This window comes from Physeter macrocephalus, chromosome 11 (assembly GCF_002837175.3).
Source record: "Physeter macrocephalus isolate SW-GA chromosome 11, ASM283717v5, whole genome shotgun sequence".
NCBI lineage: Eukaryota > Metazoa > Chordata > Mammalia > Artiodactyla > Physeteridae > Physeter > Physeter macrocephalus.
This window is the reverse complement of record NC_041224.1, coordinates 42,947,344-42,971,698: the sequence shown is the minus strand read 5'-3', so window position 1 is coordinate 42,971,698 and position 24,355 is coordinate 42,947,344. Positions and strand designations below refer to the sequence as shown.

At 39.6% G+C, this 24,355-nt stretch overlaps 1 protein-coding gene across 2 annotated transcripts in view; it reads right to left on the bottom strand.

Moving 5' to 3' along the window:
* The window catches only part of BLM (BLM RecQ like helicase), a 97,569-nt gene that overhangs the window by 41,600 nt on the left and 31,614 nt on the right, over positions 1-24,355 (bottom strand). For both annotated transcript variants that reach the window (XM_028494966.2, XM_007108339.4), the window contains exons 5-12: positions 22,461-22,582; positions 18,970-19,102; positions 17,790-18,496; positions 15,816-16,007; positions 14,281-14,399; positions 13,225-13,338; positions 10,208-10,306; positions 9,851-9,999 (exon numbers count right to left, since the gene is read on the bottom strand). In XM_028494966.2, coding sequence (XP_028350767.1) covers positions 9,851-9,999; positions 10,208-10,306; positions 13,225-13,338; positions 14,281-14,399; positions 15,816-16,007; positions 17,790-18,496; positions 18,970-19,102; positions 22,461-22,582 — 1,635 coding nt within the window. The remainder of the gene's footprint in view (positions 1-9,850; positions 10,000-10,207; positions 10,307-13,224; positions 13,339-14,280; positions 14,400-15,815; positions 16,008-17,789; positions 18,497-18,969; positions 19,103-22,460; positions 22,583-24,355) is intronic.

Genomic DNA, 24,355 nt, shown 5'->3' with positions numbered 1-24,355 from the left:
TGCTCTAGGCATGCGGGCTTCAGTAGTTGTGGCACGTGGGCTCGGTAATTGTGGCTCACGGGCTCTAGAGTGCAGGCTCAGTAGTTGTGGCTCGCGGGCTTAGTTGCTCCGTGGCATGTGGGATCTTCCCAGACCAGGGCTCGAACCCACACTGGCAGGCGGATTCTTAACCACTGCGCCACCAGGGAAGCCCCACGCATGCTGGTCTTTTGTCAGACCTCATTCTCTTACCTCTCCACGTTGTTGGCTATCCTTACCGAAAACTCTACTAGTGCTCACACCCGTGGGGTTTCTCCCCCTTACCTCTGATTTCTTCCTCTCCTTCTCTCCTTTCCTTGCTTACTCCTTAAGTGAGAATCACCCCCCAAAATGCTTGGCTCTTCTTTCTTCTTCCCCTATATTATCTTCTTCAGGAACCTCACTCTCACTGCTTTAAACAGCACCAAATATCATTCCTGCGAGTCCCAACTTTCACCCCCAGCTTAGACCTCTTTTCAGAGTTCTAAACCACAGTCCAACTTCTTTCAGGTCAGTGGTCTAAAGTTGGGGTGTGCATACCCCTAGGGTTCACAAAGACTTTCCAAAGGTACATGAGCAAAGACAATTTTAAAGGAATCAATTTCCAGATCCTCTGTTTTCACACTTACGAATTTCCCCCTAAAAGATGGATCTGAGAATGCCTGTAGTCAGGACTCCCTGCTTGTTACTCCTACCCCGTTTTTTTCCTTTTACAATTGTCTCTCACTTTTGGAAAACAAACAAATTTTACTTTTCACCCACTCTCAACTTTACCACTGTGCATTGTTTTGGACATAAAAACCTCCAGTACACCAAACAAAACAAGTTGAAATATAGTATGGGTGTAGATGAAACCTTCTCTAATCCAAATACCAGAAACTCTTGGTAGGGCTTCATGTCTCTAAGTGTTTTACATTATTTCTGTTAAGAGTAAAGTATAACATCAGGAATAAAGTATTTTGGCTTTTATTGGGGTGTTCTGATTTCAGATATACTGAGAGTAAGGTGGTGGGAAAGAAGATGATTCTCACTTTATGAAGTTGGTTCTTTCATTCCTATTGTCATAGAATGCATTACTCTGAGAGTCTTGTGAGACTACTGTTAAACAATAGTTTGAAACTATCCCTCTTAAGATATCATTTAGGGCTTCCCTGGTGGTGCAGTGGTTAAGAATCCGCCTGCCAATGCAGGGGACACAGGTTCGAGTCCTAGTCCGGAAAGATCCCACATACCGCAGAGGAACTAAGCCCACGCACCACAACTACTAAGCCTGCATTCTAGAGCCTGCGAGCCACAACTACTGAGCCCGCATGCCACAACTACTGAAGCCCGCATGTCTAGAGCCCGTGCTCCACAACAAGAGAAGCTACTGCAGTGAGAACCCCGTGCACCGCAACAAAGAGTAGCCCCTGCTCGCTGCAACTACAGAAAGCCTGCGTGCAGCAACGAAGACCCAATGCAGCCAAAAATAAATAAAATAAATAAATAAAATAAATGTTTAAAAAATGCTGAAAAATATCCATTAAAAAAAGATATCATTTATATGTACAAAACACTCAGAGATCTTTTAGTGCTTGAAATGGCAGAAGAATGTGTAGCAGATTATGGCAAAAAAGACAGTAGATAAAGGACTTGATATGCCCATAGACTCTTTTGATTGTTCTGTTAATCATTTACAATCACTGCCACAGCAAAGGAAACTGCAGTCCTGATAAAATTAAGGCATAAAAAGAATTGCCCAGGAATACAAATGATGTAGATATTCTTGAAACTTATTTGATATGATTTGGGCTTAAGTTGGGAATGGTGCATGAGTCTCCCTACCAATAGGAATGCTGAAATGATTATACACAAGAATGGCTTTACTGCTCTTCCTTACATTTTACACTATACTTTAATTTCAGAACCATGTTTTATACATTAAAAAAAAAAGCTCTGGGTCAAAAAAAGAGAGACAACAGCAAGTGCTGGTGGAATCAGAACCCACTATACCACTGGTGGGAATGTAAAATGGTGCAGCCACTTTGGGAAACAGTCTGGCAGTTCCTCAAAAGGTTAAAAATAGTTACCATACAACCCAACAATTCCACTCCTGGGTATATACCCAAGAGAAATGAAAATACAGGTACACACAAAACCTTCTGTTTGTGAATGTTCATATGCAGTTCAAACCCATGTTGCTCAAGGGTCCACTGTATTCACACAATTTGTTATGAGAAAGTTAACAGTTTCTTAGAGTTCATTACATATAACATATCTTACTTGGCCTGTTGGAAAACGGGATGTTTGGAATTAACAGATATTCTAGTTAGAGAGAGTTCACATCAATTGATGAATGGATAAATAAAATGTGGAATGCCTATTCAATGGAAGATTATTCAGTCATAAAAAGGAATGAAGTTCTGATATGTGTTATAACACAGATGACCCTTGAACACAGGTTACGTGAAAGAAGACGGGCACAAATGAGGAGAGAATGTGGAGTGACTGCTGAGTACTAGGTTTCTTTTTGGGTTGATGAAAATGTCCTAAACTTAGACTTGGGGGATGGTTGCACAACTCTGAAAATACAAACAAACGCACTAAATTCTAACCTTTAAATGGGTGAATTTTGTGGTGTGTCAATTATATCTCAATATTTTCTTTTCTAAAAAAGCTTTGGATTCCAAAATATCTTCACAAAGGGAGTACTGATGTTGCCATTAAAATGGTAAATATTATTACGTGCAGGGTGTCAAACTCATGTCATTTTAAGTGATGTGTCAGGAAATGGAATCAATTTGCGCTCAGCTCTTGTTGCTCTTGGAACTGAGGCACTGTCATGAGGATACGCACTAAGTAGTTTATGTGAACTGAAAAACAAAGTTAGAATTTTTTTTTATATGTAAGAAAATAAGTTTGGCCAATTGGTTTGGCAATGACAACTGGCTTTGCCAGTTAGGTTATATGGTAATCATGTGCCATTGTTTGAATAGTTTTGACAAAACTATTATTTAAAAGCATATCAAGGACCTCCCTGGTGGTCTAGTGGTTAAGAATCTGCCTTCCAATGCAGGGGACGTGGGTTCGATCCCTGGTTGGGAAACTAAGATCCCACACGCTGCTGGGGCAACTAAACCCACGCGCTACAACTACTGAGCAGGCGGGTCACAACTAGAGAGCCTGTGTGCCACAACTACAGAGCCCACACGCCCTGGAGCCTGTGTGCCACAACTACTGAGACCATGTGCCACAACTAGAGAGAAGCCTGCACCCTGCAACAATGAGCCCACTCACTGCAGCGGAGGATCCAGCATGCCGCAGCATGCCGCAACGAAGATCCTAGTGACAGAAACTAAGAACCGATGCAGCCAAAAATAAAAGAAATAAATAGTAAAAAAAAAAAAAAAAAAAAGTTGAGGACTAGGAAAGCACATTAGGAGTCCCTCCACACAGCAGAGAAGACAGATAAGCTCTTTGAGGGACTGGTATAAAGAAAATTATTTAGAAAAAAGAAAAGCATATCACCTGATTAAAAATATGTGTCAAAAATACACTAGGAAAGGTGAATGAAACTAATAGTATTTTGATTTCCCCAACTCCTTCAAATATACTGGACACAAGATTCACCTGAGTGAAAGAGTAACACAAATACTTAATAGTCATTAGAAAAGTTTTGGTAAAGCATTTTTTTTAGGGTATATTTCCCAGAAAAAGTAAAGTGAATAACTAATGATCTGACTTATTTTGTCAGTCAGATGGTTTTCAATTCCCTTTTCACAAAATTTGCAGGACTCAATTGAGATGTCAGCTGACAGATCATTAAAAATAATTTCTGATGACAGATCATCATATAATTTTGGCATTTATATCAGAAGGAATTCAAATAATTGAGCGTTAATACTGTAAAAAAATGTTTTCCATTCCTATCTACATGTTTATGTGAGCAACATTTCTCAATGCTATAAAATATACCTATAAAAATAAGAAATATGAACAGACTTGATTCATCCATAGATATACGTACTAACTGGGAAAAAGTCCTATCTCATTAAGTTATACATTCCCCATCAAAATTTATACTTAAGAATTATTTTCAAAAATATTTAAGCTATCTGATCAGTCAGGTACTACTAATGATTATATATAATTCAATTAGGACAAAAATTTTGGTATAGCAAATTTAAAAATAATTTATATACATATTTTTCTTGCAGGTAAATATGACAGTAAGCAACAGGCCTCATGCATAAAAATAGGATAAAATTCTGTAGGGAGACTGAAAGAGAAATATGAATTTGAAAAGAAAAGGGGAAATTTAAAAACCTGTTAAAGAGTTAAAATTTTTATTATGTCTTCTTTAAGTGGGAGAGAGTAGGTACACAATTGCTATATTATGTTTATAGTCTACTGGATACATTTAAAAGAGCTAAGTAACAATTTTGTTTAAAAATTTTATTTACAACAGACCACTGTTCTCTTTATTTAAACTCATGTTGAGGAATTCCCTGGTGGTCTAGTGGTTAGGACTCCGTGCTTTCACTGCCGAGGGACTGGGTTCAATCCCTGGTTGGGGAACTCCCTCAAAAAACCAAAACAGGACTTCCCTGGTGGTGCAGTGGTTGAGAGTCTGCCTGCCGATGCAGGGGACACGCGTTCATGCCCCGGTCCGGGAAGATCCCACATGCCATGGAGCGGCTGGGCCCGTGAGCCACGGCCACTGGGCCTGTGCGTCCGGAGCCTGTGCTCCGCAACAGGAGGGGCCACAATGGTGAGAGGCCCGCGTACCGCAAAAAACAAAAACAAAAACAAAAACAAAAAAACAAAGTCATGTTGAAAAATTTTAGGTGTCAGGTTAAAAAATGTACAAGTGGTACAATTTTCCAAAATTCTTTTAAGTCTCATTGATCCAACTCTGCTTTCTCTCTGGATTCTGTCCCCTCCTTCCTCTTCTGGTGTTGCCAATCTCTCTCCTAGATGGCTACAACTGGGTTCCTAAAGGGCCACCCTACCTCTAATCTCTTGTTCCTCCACTCCATTTTCTGTTCCACTGCCAGGGTTATCATTCAACCATACAGTTCATATCAAGCCACTTCCCAGGTCAAAATGCCTACATAAGAAAGTCCAAACACTTTACCATCATGATATGCAAGACCCTCCAGATCTGGCCTCAAGCCACCTTTCTAGGGTCATCCCTTTATATTTCTCTTCTTATCCAATGGATTATCCACCATTCCTTGGGCCTGACCTGTAATTTCATGCCAGAAACTTCAGCCCTGAATTCTCACTCTTCACCTGTTAAAATGCCATTCACCTTCCACTTCATACCCACTAGGATGAGTATAATCAAAAAGATACAGTAACAAGTGTTGGTGTGGATGTGGAGAAATTGCAACCCTCATATACTACAGAAGGTGAAATGGTGCAGCTGCTTTGGAAAATAATCGGGCAGCTCTTTAAAAGATTAAATGTAGAGATACCATATGACCCAACAATTCTACTCCTAGGTATATGCCTAAGAGAAACAAAAACATACATCCACATGACAATTTGTATACAAATGCTCACAGAAGCATTATTAATAACAGCCAAAGAATGGAAGCAACTCAAATATCCATTACATGATGAATGGATAAATAAAACATAGAATATACATACAATAAAAAAAAGGATGAAATACCAACATGTGTTACAACATGGATGGACCTTGAAAATGTTATGCTAAGTGAAAGAAGCCAATCACAAAAGGCCACATAATATATGATTCTATTTACATGAAATGTCCAGAATAGGCAAAAAACTATGGAAACAGAAAGTACTCAGTGATTGCCTAGGGTTGAGGCGATAGGGAATAGTGGGAATTGACTGCTAATGGGTATGGAGTTTCTTTTAAGTGAGACAAAAATGTTCTAAAATTAGGTAGTGGTGGGGTTGCACAGCCCTGTGAGAAAACGAAAAATAAAGCAAAATATCAACCCATAGAACTGCATACTTTAAACAGACGAATTTTAAGGTATGTAATTTGTATCTCAGTACAGCCATTTAAAACTTTAAAAAGACCATTGTTCCTACAAAGTCCACTTCCTTTATAAAACCCTACCTGACCCCTCCTCGTAAGAGTTAGTTGTTACTTAGGGTTATAGTCATTCTTGACTTCCAAGTTCCAGCAGTCAATTTACATCTCTAATCACCACTTACTTCATTCTGTATTTGGTACAGTATTTAAACGGTTCTGAAAGCAGACTGTTTGGGTTTAAGTCCTCACTCCAATACTTGCTAGGTGTATGACTTTGTTTAAGCTGTTTAATTTCTCTGTGTTTCAGTTTCCTCATGCATAAAGTGAGGGAAATAGGAGTACTGACCTCATAAGACTTTTATGTGAATAAATGAGTCAATACACATAAAATGCCAAGAACAGTGTCTGGCACATTGTATAGGCCAGATATGTAAGTGTTAGCTATTATTGTGGTATAGTCCACCTCCTTTATAAAACCCTACCTGACCCCTCCTCGTAACAGTTAGTTGTTACTTAGGGTTATAGTCAATCTTGACTTCCAAGTTCCAGCAGTCAATTTACATCTCTAATCACCACTTACTTCATTCTGTATTTGGTACAGTATTTAAACGGTTCTGAAAGCAGACTGTTTGGGTTTAAGTCCTCACTCCAATACTTGCTAGGTGTATGACTTTGTTTAAGCTGTTTAATTTCTCTGTGTTTCAGTTTCCTCATGCATAAAGTGAGGGAAATAGGAGTACTGACCTCATAAGACTTTTGTGTGAATAAATGAGTCAATACACATAAAATGCCAAGAACAGTGCCTGGCACATTGTATAGGCCAGATATGTAAGTGTTAGCTATTATTGTGGTATTATAGTATTATTGTTGTATTTACTGTCTAAATGTCTCTCTTTTCTCTTTCTCAGTTTGTATTTTAAGGCCCTAAGGAAAAGGAATAAAGTCAATCCATTTTATTTATTTCCATCCTCATATTTCCCAAAGATAAAGAATATTATCACAACTGGCAGGAGAGAAGCATGGGGCCATGGCTTCAACCCCAGGGACATGGGCCTTCACCAGGGCCATGACATAGCAGCAGTTGGGAAATTTAATCCAAACAAGAGGCCTATGGGCAGAACAGAAGATCAGGAGAAAAATGTAACAGAAAGTGTTTGTTAAAATCTTTTACTTCCACTCAGGGATTTAAATTCTCCCAAATATAGAAGTACCAAATATATTAAGGAGTCAACAGACCTGCCCAAATTTTCATATTTTACCCACATTTACCAAAGTTCCTCCATATGTTTCAGTTATTCATTCTTACTGAGTGCCAAATATGCACAGGGCACCACATGCTAGACTCAGGAAATGTACAATCTATTACTTTTCCAAGCAGACCTCCCCCGCACATTCCTAGGAAAAGATATTAAACCTGTATGTGCAATGTTTACTCACAGAATAATGACAAATTCTACACTTTCAAAATGTTATTCAAAAGGTGAATTGAATTTATATCACTTCTTTTAACTATGGGCATTTGGCAATTAATATTACCGATCTAAAAGAATAGTAGATTGCGTCTGGCATAAACTGATGGAAAAAAGCTAAAAACACTGCCTATTTAAAAAAAAGCTTTGGGTTTCCCTGGTGGCGCAGTGGTTGAGAATCTACCTGCCAATGCAGGGGACACGGGTTTGAGCCCTGGTCTGGGAAGATCCCACATGCCACGGAGCAACTAGGCCCGTGAGCCACAACTACTGAGCCTGCGTGTCTGGAGCCTGTGTTCCACAACAAGAGAGGCCGCGACAGTGAGAGGCCCGCGCACCGCGATGAAGAGTGGCCCCCCGCTCGCCACAACTAGAGAAAGCCCTCGCACAGAAACGAAGACCCAACACAGCCAAAAATAAATAAATTAATTAAAAAAAAGCTTTTATAGATCAATGGAGTACTTGTAGAAGCAAATTTCTAGCACGTGTGTTCTTCACTAGAACCTGAAGACACCTTAAATATAATGTTGTAATGTAAATCAATTATGGAAGAAAATATCTTTTTCCCCCAAATTTTATACAAACACTCCTCTGCAAGTAAGATTAAATTACAATTTTGCATTCTGGGGCTTCCCTGGTGGCACAGTGGTTAAGAATCTGCCTGCCAATGCAGGGGACACAGGTTCAAGCCCTGGTCCAGGAAGATCCCACATGCCATGGAGCAACTAAGCCCATGTGCCACAACAACTGAGCCTGCACTCTAGAGCCTGCAAGCCACAACCACTGAACCCACGTGCCACAGCTACTGAAGCCTGTGCACCTAGAGCCCATGCTCCACAACAAGAGAAGCCACCACAATGAGAAGCCCATGCACCACAACAAAGAGTGGCCCCCACTCGCCACAACTAGAGAAAGCTCGCACACAGCAACGAAGGTCCGACACAGCCAAAAAAAAAAATTTGCATTCCAATTTTTTTGATTACACGCACAAAATTCTGAGGACTCTAAAATCCTTGGGCTTAAGAATGTCAGTTTAATCTGCAAAGGTCTCTGAAGCTATCTTACTCTCAAAGCCCCTCATGTCCCCTCATGGCACTTAGAGTTCTTCTCATTACCCACTGAGATGTTGTTATTGTTCTTACTGGTTATAATATTTACAGAGCTAGCTTATTCTCTGTTTCCAAATGAACAAAGCTTTAAAAATTCACCCCAATACATTAGTCATTATTCCTTCAGACCTTAAAACACCCACTAATTCCATTCCTCAAAGCATTCCATTCCTCAAAGCACCCACTAATAAATTAGAAGGAAAAAAATGTTTTAACCTTGGTAGACAACAGCTGTTAAGTAAATATTCGCTGAGTAAATTAACCCGTCAAAGAATGTACCTGTCTCTACAAAGTCATACAGTCACAAAATAATTCAGTGCAACCTACATTGGGGACATTTTTTATAGTAGTTTTTGCTACTGAATAATTATGGATTTGGTGGCAATAAGAAGCACTTTGCTGTTCAGATGAAAACAAAGTTAAAAAAGCTGTATACATAGTTTCTGGACTGTTTTCAACATCATGGATATAGCTGGGACATCAGAGGAAAATGACAAAGCAGGTTCATCTGTTCATTTCATCATGTATACTCTAGGATATATGGGAGCCAAAACTGGATAAATAAAAGCTAGTTTGTTACTGGGACTATCCTAGGATTTAACAGGTATGGCATGCACTTTATCCCTATTTCCAAAACAGGTACTGGGATAGAGTTTTAATTTCAGTGAGCGAAGAAAAGCCCTACGGTCTTGGCTCCCAAATTTTGCTGCACATTGGAGTCACTTGGGAATTTAAAAAACATACTGGCTGGGACTTCCCTGGTGGTGTAGTGGTTAAGAATCCACCTGCCAATGCAGGGGACACCTGTTTGAGCCCTGGTCCGGGAAAATCCCACATGCCACGGAGCAAATAAGCCTGTGTGCCACAGCTACTGAGCCTGAGCTCTAGAGCCCGTGAGCCACACAACTAATGAGCCCATGCGCCACAACTACTGAAGCCCGCCTGCCTAGAGCCCGTGCTCTGCAACAAGAGAAGCCGCTGCAATGAGAAGCCCATGAACCACAACAAAGAGTGCCCCCACTTGCTGCAACCAGAGAAAGCCTGCGCGCAGCAATGAAGACCCAATGCAGCCAAAAAAAGAAAAAACAAACAAACAAAAAAAAACCATACTGGTTCCCAGCCCTCCAAATTCTGATATAATTGGCATTGGGTACAACCTGGGCATTGGGATTTTTAAGACTCCACAGATGATTCTAATGTGCAGCAATCTGGGAACCACTGCCCCAGGGTTTTAAAATTAATAACTTTCGACAACTTACACCTGAGGTCTAAGAATCTTCAGCTGAGTGAGGATGTCCTTCTGTACCCTGGGATTAGCTGTGGCAGTAAGAGCCATCACTGGAACAGAGGGAAACTTCTGGCGAAGCATATTCATTCTTTTGTAATCTGGACGAAAATCATGTCCCCACTAGTTGGAAAAAAAAAAATACTGCTTTTCAGACTATTTGGATCTTCCTTATATAAAGCAAACACTGCTCACTATATTAAGAACCACCTTATTCTTCAGTGAAATAGCAGAATAATTCACTCAATATTTTTTCTCTTGGCTCTGAAAATATATATACTGTTGGTAGTACAATTTATTGGTATCTCAAGACATAGAGAACAGTATTTACCTGACTGACACAATGTGCTTCATCAATAACAAAACGTGCCAAGAGCTTCCTCTCATACAGATTCTCCAGAGTAGAAATCAGTCTGTTACTTGCACAGACCTAGACCAGAAATGCATTAATCAGACATTTAAAAACATTTAAACATATCACCTTAAGGATTTGGTTGTCTTTAAGTTCCACTATGACTTAAGTTGTGTTAAAACCTCCACATAAAATTCGCTCTGGGGCTTCCCTGGTGGCGCAGTGGATGGGAGTCCGCCTGCCGATGCAGGGGGCGCGGGTTCGTGCCCCGGTCCGGGAGGATCCCGCGTGCCGCGGAGCGGCTGGGCCCGTGAGCCGTGGCCGCTGGGCCTGCACGGCCGGAGCCTGTGTTCCGCAACGGGAGAGGCCACAGCAGTGAGAGGCCCGCGTACAGCAAAACAAAACAAAACACAGCGAGAGGCCCGCGTACAGCAAAACAAAACAAAACAAACAAACAAAAAATTCGCTCTGATTTTGATCTACGAATAGAATTAGAAGTAATGGGAAATCGCAAATGAGACATTTTAGAATGTTTACCCACATTTAGCAAACAGTTTTGTATTAGGTCAGTGGTTCTAAAAGAATTTTTCTGCCTCAGTGTATTTGTTTACACTGGTTTACATTTGTTTACACCACGTTTACACTGGTAGCAGGGTTACAGACGTGTGTTACGTATGTGTGTTGTCTGGGGGAAATATATACATATATATGTACATATATACATATATATATGTACATATATTTATATTTTGTAGCTCTGTCCATAACTGGGCCTGGAAGCAATGACATGCCAGTAGCAATGACCATCTCTGGCACCCATGTCTTGATAGACATGTCAAAAGGTCACAGAAGCCAGTCTGATGGAGTTTTCCCGCTGGCCAAACCTAGGACAATTAGAACATCAAAATACATAATAGTAATTGATTATAACCTACTGAATAAATTAAGAATCCATGATTTCATATTGATACAAATAAATATGTGGGTAAAGGGAAAAGCCTGTCCTTACAGCAGAATGCCAACTAAATTAGAAAAAAATCATCATTTGGCACCCACTACAATAATAACTGATGGGGAATCATCAATGGATGATAAAACTATTGGGTCAAAGTCTGATGAGTAATAGGATATTTACATAGTCTTGAGTATTCCACAACAGGATACCTACAATTACAAAAAAAATTACATTTATTTTTGTAATTAATAATCACAAAAAAAGAGAGTAATTTTTCAGTGGAAGTCTGGCAGACAACACCTTAACCAAATGATCAAAGTTAACTAACATCACCAGTAATATTATAGAATGAATCAACACCAAATGCCTCCTGACAGGATACAGAGAACATATCACCACTTCTGTGATATTCCCCTCAAAAATGACGAATACAAATCTAGTCAGGAGGAAACATAAACTGAGGGACAGTCCTCAAAACAACTGGCCTTCACTCTTCAAAACTGTCAAAATCATGAAAGACAGAATGCAATGCATAACCTAGGATTTTCTTTTGCTAGAAAGGATATTATTGGGACAACTAGTGAAACTGGAATAAGGTTTACAGATAAAGTAATAGTACTGCATCAATGAATATTTTCTAATTTTGATAACTGTACTGAGGTTATGCAAGAGAATTCCTTGTTTTTAGGAGATGTACAGTGAAGTATTTAGGGTTAAAAGGATATGTCTGCAACTTACTCTCAAACGTTTGAGGGAAAAAGAGAGAGAGAAAGAATGATAGAGCAATTACAGTAAAATGTTACCATTTGGGGTTTCCTGGTGAAAGTTATACAGGAATTCTTGCACTAAACTGTACACCAGAAATTATGTCAAAAAATTTAAAATATACGTATTCTAATGGGCTTTTATGAGATAACAGAAAAGATACACTGGTCTCTGCTCCCAGTTCCTGGGCACAGGGTTCCTGGAACTCTTGTAAATTCTTAAGTGATAAAGCAGTACGAGCAGGACTCCCCCGGTGGCGCAGTTGTTAAGAATCCGCCTGCCAATGCAGGGGACACGGGTTCGAGCCCTGGTCTGGGAAGATCCCACGTGCCATGGAGCAACTGGGCCCGTGAGCCACAACTACTGAGCCTGCGCTCTAGAGCCCGTGCTCCGCAACAAGAGAAGCCAGCGCACGGCAACAAAGAGTAGCCCCCGCTCGCCACAACTAGAGAAAGCCCACGTGCAGCAACAGACACAGTGCAACCAAAAAAAAAAGAGCATAGGAGCATCTTTTCTCCTCTTGAGGCAACTGTGGGTGGGCTCCTGGGTGGGGGCTGGTCACCAGAAAGACCAAGCCATGATTAGAAACTTGGAATTTTCAGTCCTACCCGCATCCACCAGAGAAGGGAGTCAGTCTAGAAGTGGAGTCAATAATTGTTCATGCCTACGTGAGGAAGCCTCCATAAAATCCCAAAAGTATGGGGTTCAGAGAGGTTCTAGGTTGGCAAACACATCCACGTACTGGAGGATGATGCACCCCAACTCCACAGAGACAGAAGCTCCTGTGCTCAGAACCCTCCCAGACCTTGCCCTGTGTATCTTTTCATCTGACTGTTTATCTGTGTCCTTGACCATAGCCTTTAATAAACTGGTAAATGTAAGTAAGTGTCTCCCTGAGTTCTGTGAGCTGTTCTTGCAAGTCACTGAATTCAAGCAGGAGGAGGTCACGGGAACCTCTGATTTGTAGCCAAGTCAGACAGAAGTTGCAGGTACCCTGTGGATTGGCCCCTGAAGTAGAGTGGTAAGAATCTTGTGGGACTGAGCCCTTAACCTGTGGGACCTGACACTATCTCTGGATAGTTGACAGAGAACCGCTTGATGTCAGGAAAAACCTCCATACATTTGGTGACTAGAAGTGAAATATTCTATGTGAGTAGTAAAGGAGAGAAACACAGAAGGGAAAGAGTGGGTTTTTCCTTACTCAGTAGGGAGAACTGGGTTGTTTTTCTAAAACAGCTGTAATATAGTATTTTAAAATAATGATATAAATACAAACCTTCTCTGGAGTAACATAAAGAAGTTTTATAATCGGGTCTTTTTTTGATAACTGGAGGTAAATACTTGTAGCTTCTGAGTCAGTCTTATCACCTGTCAGATATGTAGCCGGAATCTAAGCATAAAAGTAGTAAACAATTTAAATTTTACCCATTAATCTGACTCAAGATTACATTTATCTGTAGGTTTCATAAATATTTTACAAGTCACATATCACACCTGTCAAAGGAATCTCAACAAAATAAAAAGTAATCAGTACATATTTAAAAAAAAACCCTTGTTAACCATAAGTCAAATATTCTTCCCATTGTTTACTTCCTTTTCTTTTTTCCCATTTCTTTACTTCCTTAGCTTTTCATATCTGTAAGTAAGATAAATATGAATTCAGCATCCAGAAGGTTCCAGTTCTAATGTATGACTTTTTTTTTTTTTTTTAGGTAAATGCATCTTTTGGGTTTTAATGCATAACAACACTGAAAGGACCATAACATCATGAATGGCTGAACAATAGCTACCATCACTGTACTGAGACATCCTTGGGAAGAAAAATCAAACCAGTGGTCTTGTTGAGGGGTGGTGGTTCATAAAGCTGAAAACAGTTCTGTTTCATCACAGTATGTAGGATTTAATAGACTGCATTCATGTACTTTCTTAACCTCAGCCAGGAGGAAAAAGGACATATGTGTGTGGGCATGCACATGTGCATGCATTTTAAGATATTAAGGGAGTGAGAGAGAACTAAGCTGATCTGACAGGAGTAAAAAAAGAAATCCTTTCATATTAGAAAAAAAAATTTACATCAGTAAAATACAGGTTAAAAGTTCTTACCAAAATACATTCTTCTAGAGTAAAATCAGACTGAACTCCAGAAGGTTATCTGTACCAGAATTCTCAAAGACTTGTTCTTAAATGTACAACTTAATATAACTGCCGTGCTTTATTCTTATAATCCATGAACTATTTATTGAAAAAGGTTACCCAGAGTACTGAAATATAATTGTTTTTAAATTATGTTTTTATTAGCACTTTTATTATAATTGGTAGTGTTTTAACTTACATCCAAGGAAGTCAGCTTTTGGACTTGATCTACTATAAGTGATCTCAAGGGAGAAATGACAATAGTGACCCCGGGAGAAACACAGGCAGGGAGCTGGTAACACAAGCTTTTACCACCTCCTAAAAGAAATGACAACAACAAAAAAATCTGTCAGATTCTGTTTTGAGAGTATGAAGGCAAAAGTTACAATATAAATTACATTTAATATTTAAAGTAATTAACTAATAGGACACCAAGTGATATTCTCCACGGTGCCAAAATATGCCATATTTGAATGAGCCAAAATATTTGGTCAATTTAAATGTGTAAAAATGATCTCTTGGGACATCTTATGTAGGTGCATATCACAGCAAAAGCAAGAATCAGGGCAGGGAACTTAAATGCAACAGAATTACTTTAAAAGTCTACTTGAGAAAGACCCTGAAAAATGCCCCCTTGAAACCCTAGAGGATAATGGAAAGCCATGAAAACCACTGGATGAGGGAGGCGAGAATTCTACCATTGAACCAACGCCTCAAACCTCTGGACGAGATCAATGCCAGGGTCCTCTCCAGCTTTAGTTTTGGAGTACCAAATTGGAGTCAAATCAGAAGACACAGACTGAACAAGTTAATGAAGTATGAAATGCTGCTGATTAAACAAACCAACACTGTCTAAAATTTAAAATCAGTTTGAAAAAATTCAGATACCCAGGCAACATTATTTAATGATGATGGCAACAACTGATTGAAGGTCACAACAAAGGTGAGTAAAAGGCAGAGGGAAGACTACATGTGAATAATGAAACTCCAAACTCCCCATGCTGCTGTCGCTTTTTTTTTTTTAATTGAAGTATAGTTGATTTACAATGTCCCCATGCCTCTTATCCTAATGGCTTATTTAATATTCTTATTTGGATGACTATAAATCATTGAACAGCTGTTATAAACTTTAATAGCATGATGAAAAGTCCTGGATCGCTTCAAAACTGAGAACAAGAAAGAACTACGCTCAATGCTTTTCACTTAATCCTCAAGACATTCTGTGAAGTGGGCATGTTGGTATTATCCCCACTGCACACACGAGGAGACTGGGGTTCAGGGAGTGAAGTGCCTTGCTCGAGTCCACACTGTTAATAAGTGGCAGAGCTGTGCTTTAAGCCTAGGGCATCGCTCCAAAGTTGATGATTTTTAACCATCATACAACACTAGGTTGTACCAAATAAACGCCAGAAATGGTCGTGGTCTCTGACAGTAATTTTTTGGTTCATGTTCCAGGCTAATTTTGACTAGAAAAAAGAAAAATTCCCAAAGGAAAATCCTAGATCAATTCAACACAATGAGCTTTGAGTTGAAAATCTTAAAGGGCAATAAATGCTATCATATCAACAACTAGAATAGAGGATTGAGGTAATACACTTTCCTAACTATGGCATGGGAGGTTTAGAGGTCCCTAAATGATAGAAATACTGTGTAGGTTCTTTTTATTTTTATTAAAGGGCTTTCATTTAACATCTGCCAATGGATTCCTGCCAATTCATATCTAAAAATACATACCAGTGGGCATTAAGATAAAACAGTCTTCACCAAGTAGTGCAGCATTGATCGCCTCTAGCTGATTAGTTCTAAAATTATGCAGGCCAAATTTTTTATGAAAAATCTTCATCATTTCTTTTGTATGAGGAAAATTAAGACTTTGGAAACGCTCGTGTTTCAGATCTCTGGATGCTAAATTTTGCTCCGACTTGTCTAAGAAAATAATCAATGTTAAGAGAAATCAGGGCATTATTGTAACAAATCAGTTTTAGCATTTTAACTCTTTGCCCTGCATAATCATTGGTGTACGTTTCCCTGCAGCATATCCTTTTTTACCTGTTTATCAAGGTTTCCTTGCTGCCCAGTGTCAAAGCCACCAGAGACTTCCTAAGGGCCAAATTCAAGTCTTTCCTTGACTTTTCTGCAGCATCTACCATTACTATTTATTCTCTCCTTCTTCTCTCTTGACCTTCAAGATAATCATGGGTTTTCTACTTGCTTTAAATTCCCTTTCCTGGCTCCATTTCCTCCACTTGCCCCTTAAATTTGGGAATCTTTCCGACACTTGGGACTGGGCTCTTTAGACTGTTTTTTTTTTGTGGAATTTTCCTAGTCCTATGACCTTAAACTTCACTGATGTGCACACAACACCTAGATCTCTTTCTTAAGACTTGACGGATGCCCTCCTAAGTTCCAGTCCTGCACGCACCTCCAACTGTCTGCCAGACATTTCTACCTGAATGACTTCCGAACACTTCATGCTCAACAAGCCTTAAAACAGCCCTCCTCAGCTTTGTTCCAAATCTGCCTGCCTCCTGACTTCCCTGTTTCTGTTAACAGTGTCACGGTTTTCCCAGTCACTGGGTCTGAAACCGCAGAATCACCCCAACTTCCTCTGGTTCTTCTTCCATGGCGTCTCTCGTGCCCGCCCCTGTGCTGCCTCCTCGCTGTTGCAACTCTGGCTCCGCACGGAGAACAAGAGGTGCTCACGCCAGCGCTGGCGGTTACATCAATCCCGGCACTCAAACACCGCAAAGATAATTGCGAACACCAAGTATGACACGCCCAAACATGACACAAAAATAAATCCATTAACGGTTATTTTAAAGGTCAACAGAGGAACTGTAAGAATAGCCTCCGTGGCATTAAGTCATCAATGGCAAAAACAGGGAGGACTGTACTTTACGAAACCTTACATGTATAAACTTGTTTCAGTTAAAAAAAACACTTTTTGATAACTTTATAGGGTCGATGTAAGGTTTTAAAATTAATTTTGGGTTTTCTCTGCAGCCTTTACAACAGCTAATTTCACTCTTCCAAAAACTTCTCTCAGTAAACTGTGAGCTCCAAGAGGGCAGGAACTCTTCATTACTCATCTATTACCAGGACCTGTGCACAGAACATGGCATACAGTGGGCACTCCATAAATATTTGTTGAATGAATTAAAATGATTCTAGACCAAAAGAAATAACTTGACTGATTTTAAAAATTTCTGACTTCTTATCTTTCTTAGGCTGCCCTGAATTTTAATATTTGAAGACATAAAACATGTTTCTCTACTTTATAAACTTTATAAATCAGTTCTCATCAATCCAGAATTCTAAAAATACACACAATTACATTTTTAACATAAATTCAGCTTTGCTTTTTTATCCATCCCCCATAATCATTAAAAACTTGGCCCTCATGAGCTTTATTGTTTTAGGGACTAAAAAAATGTTAATTTAAAGGCAAAGCACATTTGTAATGACTTTAGAGCTTTACTACAATAGGTTATAATTACACATTTTATAAAACTACAGCTGCTACAGAGACAAAAGAGCAACTTGCTTTTGAAATTGTGATTTGTAATTCATATTATCAGCAGAAATTTGCATAGAAACAATGTCGTTTTCAGGCCATGATGATTTGCTATGGTTTTTCTTATACGATTCCTATTTTGGACAATTTTGTTTTCACATAAAACATAAGCATTCAATTTATTTTAAACTTACCAGTGTAATTCTGAATTGACTCTGAGAAGTTTTTATTCTGAGCAGTAGATGCCAGAAGACAGTCTGTCTTGGCTGAAGAAGAAATTCTTTCTGATACTGATTTAACTGGCCGACCTTCCTTAATAGGCTGATGGGCAGCTGTGGAAGACTTGCTGGCTGCTAAATTATGCATCACATTTTCCCAGTCATCATCATCATCATCAAAGTCATCTATGTCAAAATTGTCAATATCATAGGAAGCCTGGATTTCTCTTTCCAAGTCATTCATAGAGGTAGTGTGTTTATTCTGATCTTTCACAGCAGTGCTTGTGAGAACATTTCCTGGGAAATAAGAGCTTTCATTTCTTTTTTCTACCCTTGGTGTTTCAGCCCAGTTGCTACTTACAAAGGACTCCTGTAAATGGGAATTGAATAACGGTCTTTCAAAGAGATTCTTGGTGGTGGCTGAGAATCCTGTCTTTCCTGGGGTAGGAGTCAGTAAACACTCCCCAGTAGAAATGGAATTTGAAGGAAGGTTTGGAAAAGTGACCTCCTTAACAGAATTCCCTGTAGGGCAGAAATCATCACCCTTTGGAAATGCACAAGGTGGGGAAACAGATGCCATATCCTCCACAGAACTACCAAGTGAATCAGGCCTGCATCTCCACAATGAGCCAAGAACACTGGCATCACTCGTATTAAAATCTGCTTCAGCTAGGAGTTTCCTTCTGAAGAGAGAGCACAGAACATCAAATTAATTATAAGTAGTCAGCTACGGTAGGCACACAAGTTTATCTTTAGTTTTCATGCCAAATCGTGGCAAAATATATCCTCTTTTTTCCGACCTTAAAAATTTGAATACAAATGCTAAAGGAAGAGTTTGAAAAAGTAATAAATTTAAGACACAGTGTATAGCACAGGGAACTCTACTCAATACTCTGTAATAACCAATATGGGAAAAGAATCTGAAAAAGAATAGATATATGTACATGTATAGCTGAATCACTTTTTTTTATACCGGAAACTAACACAACATTGTAAATCAACTACATTCCAATTAAAAAAAAAAAAGACAAAGTGATAATTATCCTATTCAATTTCCTAGCCAGAATGCCTGGAAATCTTGCCCTATACATTTGTGACTTACAGTGGTGGTGGAAACGCAGTCAGATATATTCCAGAAGGAGAAAAATCAAGATACCTTATGTCCCGCTGCTGGAGCAGTCCGTTCCCACAATCCAAAGTTTTCAGCTTGTCATCAGGAATAGTGTCAACTATTTTACAGATACGGTCCATCACATGAATAAGTTGTTGCTGTAAACTTATCTGTCGAGCTATAAAGTATTTATGTTGTTAATATTTTTTGTCAACACAAAAAAGACTTAAAAATTTGAAAGCTATGCATGTAAAACTTGAAGTAGTTTACTAACGAGATTAGAAACAACCATATATTCTCCCATTATCTGCCTATGAAATAATTTGAAGTCATACTGTCTCTATTCCAGATCATAAGAGCTCATAACTGTGTTATCCTTTCATTTCATGTTAATTCTTATTATTTCTCTTAGGGTAACCAAAGTTGTTGCAAGATACAAAAGTTTATGATTTTTTTTACTAACTTCAGGTGTAAATCTCACCATGCCCATACAAAGTACACCATAAAGTATGGACAGGTAAGAACCTCACCTGTTGCTCTGGTTTGCCTGCCAACCAGTGTTTCCTAACAGTACAGCACTTGGACTTTCTTTTTGGAGACTTCCCATCCCCACTCCCACGTCCTCAGTGGGCATGTGATGTAAGGCAGCTCAATGAGAATTAGATCTAAGAGTTTTTCGACTGACTGGAAAAGAGGACCTCTCTCTTTAACAAGTTGGACAGGCTGCTGGTGGCCATCTCTGCCACCACAGAGAAAAACACAAGCTTGAAAATAAGACCAACACAAGGAAAAGCAGAAAACAGAGATGGAAGGAAATGGGAGATTGAGATGGAGAGATGGGATGAAAGAGAAGAGAGAGAAGGCAGGTGCGAAAGAGAGAAATTCCTGATAACAATGTCTGGACATCTGAATCTGGCCAGCCCACTTCACACTTTTAAATTTCAGCTATGTAACTAAGAAATAATGTCAAAGGAGGGGTGGCTTTATATGACGGAAAGAAAAAAAAATGGGTTAGGGTAGCAATGGGAAGGAAGATGCCTACCTATCTCTGGGGCCTAAGGTGTGCAGGAGAAATAAACAGTTTAGGCTGGCTGCAGAGGCAACAGTATTCTCAGAAGACAATCAGAGAAGAGAATGAGGCTACTGGGAAATTGTTTACCAAGGGCAGCTGGTTGAAGGGTCTAAGGGGCAGGAAGGAGAGGAAGAGAGGACAGACGGGGGTGGTGGTGGAGACATAACACAGACGATGGGACGCATGTGTCTGTGTGAAAATGACCTGGGGGTGTGGACTTTTACTAGTTTTGGCTGATGTAAATAAGGTCATGAAGCATGAAATGGTAAAAGTGGACTTGCTGGGTTCCTGTTTCAAATCTGTTTTCTCTGCAAGGAGAATGGGCATTGGATTGGAGAGAGGAACATAAACAACAGTCCAAAGGAAATGAAAACCAAGACAGGCTCAGAGAGATACAGTTATTGGAAAGGAGCTCAAGTCTCTTCGTCTAGACAGATTACACCTCAGAGTACAAAGGAAACCTACAAAGAAAATGTCACTGATGCATGCGGCATCTAGTGAATAGGAGAGGTGATGGAAGAGTGAAGACAGGCAAACATTGTTCTAATTTTCAAAAAAAAAATTCTAAAGGGATGCCAAAAGCTTCAGGCTGGTGATCTTAAAGTTAATTCAAGGCAAAATTCCAGAACATGTTATCAAATGGCTGCTTTGTGAGCTCTAAGAAAAAGAGGAAACAATTATAGAGTTAGCAAGAGTTCATAAAAATAAACCAGCCATCTCAACGTATTTCCTTCTTTGAAAGGATTACTAGACTAGCAGATAATGATAGCTACCATTTATTGAAGGCCTACAGTGTGTTGGGCACTTTACCTTGAATCCTGACAACTACTGGGCAAAAGGCAGACACTATTTTCCTCATTTAACAGAACAAGAAACTGAGGTCCAAAGAAGCTTAATTAATTAGGCATAGTCACCCAGCCAGGAGTGGGAAGAGGCAGGCTTGTATACTAGGTCTGCATCACTCTAGAGCCAATGTCCCACCTGTTCCCTCTTGCTGCCTCAGACCTTGAACTTCTAGAGTCATATGACTGAGTCTTTTGCATCCCCGTGGACAAGGGAGAGAAACACAGTCTGAAGGCAGACGCGTAACAAGATGAACAAGAAGTGGTGATGAAGGGACTGATGTCAGCTGAGAGGGAGGCCGCTAAAGACATGCTGTGGGACTCTGTCCTTGCTCTCGTCCTCACTAACCATTTTACCAGTGAAACTTAATGAGGTAGAAACAGTATACTGCAGTGGCTATCGATGTAAACTCAAGAGCCTCAAGACTGCTGGGTTCAAATCCTAGCTCTGCTGCTGTCTAACTCTATGACCATGAGCAATTATTTAACTCTCCTGTACCTGGGTTTCCTTATTTGTAAAACAGGATAACAGAAACCACCTTAAAGGATCATTGTGAGGATTAAATTAGTTAATATTAAGGCACTTAGAAGAGTGCCTACAACATCAGGCTTTTCAGGAACATCTCTAACAATAAACTCAGAGACCAAAATAAACAAAAAGAAATTCAGAGGAAACAGGAACAACACACAGAGATCACTACACATGTGCATATGCATGCACACACACACCATAAGTACAGCACCCATCAAACAAGAATAGAAAACATTACAGAAATACTCAGAGAATACAACACAGCTCTTGGAAATTAATTTGATGAAAATGAAAAATTCCATTGAAGAGTTAATTTTAAAATTGAGAAAATCTCCCAGAAAGCAAAAAGGCAAGAGATGAAAAATAGAAAAGTTAATTAATGGAGGTCTAATAGCCCAATAATTAAAGTTCCAGGAAGAATGAAAGAGAAAAGAAAAAACAAAAAAAGAAAATAAAAAGAAATGATACCAGAAAAAATTTCATAATAGAAGGACACAAATCTCTAGCCTAAAAAAGCCTCTGGGAAGTAGAAATCAGGAGTGGGAAAGGAGACAGCTGTTTTTCAAAGCCTTGTAGTGCTACTGGATTATTTATACTAGATATTTAATAGAAAATTTAAAAATAATTAGAGACAAATCAAACAAACAAAAAGTATTAAACTTCAAGCGGACACCAAGAATCAAACCCAGATAACCAGGAGGATGAAAGGTCTAGAAACCAGTAGCTATAAAGAAGAGGTAAAAGATCTAACTTTATTTAGCGCTAGGCGCTTCAGACTTACCTCACAAAGATTAAAGTTATAGAAAGGCAAAATTTTGGTTCAGTGGGAGAAATAATTCATTGTCTATTTTGAAAACGTTACTTGTTAGAAAGTCACCTAGTGAGAAAACAAGTTTCTCGGTTTCTGAGCTGTTTGAGCAACAATGGTTAACCCGTGGCGGTTGGTTATTACGAATGATTCACTGTTACAGGAAAAGGAACTACGAGCTCGCCATCGAGTACTATGCCATCACAGGTTAAGAATACAATCTTACTTTGTTTTCAAAAGTAAGCAGTTACAATACACGTTATGTCCCAAACACTTTTGTACCATCATAGCTTGTGCTGGTTTCTTGATTAGGCTGCTGTGTAGTCATTTTCTCCGATTTTGACAAGTCTTCTGATGTGCTAAGACCATCCTTGCTGTCAGAGGTGTCAAGATCCTTCAACACACTACAAATTAAAAAATATTAAACCGATCACAGTATAGACTAGACCAAATGCATACTTTTTCCTCTAATATTTTCCACAACTGGTCAGATGCTATGTAACAGAAAAGAGAAACATGTCTTTCTATCTCCTCTACTCTAAAACCTCTTTAGCTGGCCCTCAAAGTTTTCCATCTTTTGGCTCCAATATTTTTTAAAATTAATTAATTTATTAATAATTTATTTCTGGCTGCACTGGGTTTTCATTGCTGTGCGCGGGCCCTCTCTAGTTGTGGCTAGCGGGGGCTGCTCTTCGTTGCAGTGCGCGGGCTTCTCATTGTGGGGGCTTCTTTTGTTGCAGAGCACGGGCTCTAGGTGCGCGGGTTTCAGTAGTTGTGGTATGTGGACTCAATAACTGTAGCTCACGGGCTCTAGAGCACAGGCTCAGTAGTTGTGGTACACGGGCTTAGTTGCTCTGTGGCAGGTGGGACCTTCCCGGACCAGGGATCAAACCCGTGTGCCCCACATTGGCAGGTGCAGAGCACGGGCTCTAGGTGCGCGGGTTTCAGTAGTTGTGGTATGTGGACTCAATAACTGTAGCTCACGGGCTCTAGAGCACAGGCTCAGTAGTTGTGGTACACGGGCTTAGTTGCTCTGTGGCAGGTGGGATCTTCCCGGACCAGGGATCAAACCCGTGTGCCCCACATTGGCAGGCGGATTCTTAACCACTGTGCCACCAGGGAAGACCCTGGCCCCAATATTAACACATATAAACATGGTCAGTCTGATTGGATATAAAAACTAGTTTAAAAGTAACAAAATAAATTAGTACTAAAGGAGTATTAAAGAGAGGGTACTATGGCAATCCAAAAAAAGATAACACTTTCTGGAACTTGAGAAGGCTTTGCCAAGAAGGTAGGATTTGAGGAAACCTTGAATGATGGGTATGGGAAAGTGACAGCTTACAAAGGAAAGATAAAAAAGACAATTCTATTTACTCGATATTCAGGAATCAACTGTACTTTTCTAAAGCAGGATTTTGGAATGCAATCTTCTAAGTAAATCAAAGAATGATGAATAACTATGTTGTAAGTCTCATTAGGCTATTGAGCTTAGGGTTACTGTAAGAGCATAGCTGGAGATAAAGCTGTAAAGGTAATTTGGGGTCTGAAGATGGAGCATTTTACGGCCCAGCTAAAGAGGTTTAGGAATACAGGAGTTACAAAGACATGTTCTTTTTTCTGTCATATGTTATCTGACCATTACACCTCTGAAATTAATTCAGAAGTCACAACCAGCACTTTAAAATGAAATAAAATATAACAGAAAATTTGTGTGTACTGCACATACAGTATCATTTGTGAAAATTCTATTTTAGTTTTATAATGTATACAAATATGTATACTAGGTTGCAATGGAAAAATATAGAGAGCATTTACCTTGGAAACAACCATTTCCCAACTGCTGAAGATCTAGGTATGACAACTCATTAAATAATGTAGCCATTAAAAGGAATAAAAATAATAAAATAAAAAAATAAAATAAAAATAATAAAATAAAAATAATGACTATGTAGCAATATGCAAAATGTTTTTAAAATAATGTTAAAAGAAAAGCAGATTGGGGCTTCCCTGGTGGCGCGGCGGTTGCGCGTCCGCCTGCCGATGCAGGGGAACCGGGTTCGCGCCCCGGTCTGGGAGGATCCCGCGTGCCGCGGAGCGGCTGGGCCCGTGGGCCGTGGCCGCTGGGCCTGCGCGTCCGGAGCCTGTGCTCCGCGACGGGAGAGGCCGCAGCGGAG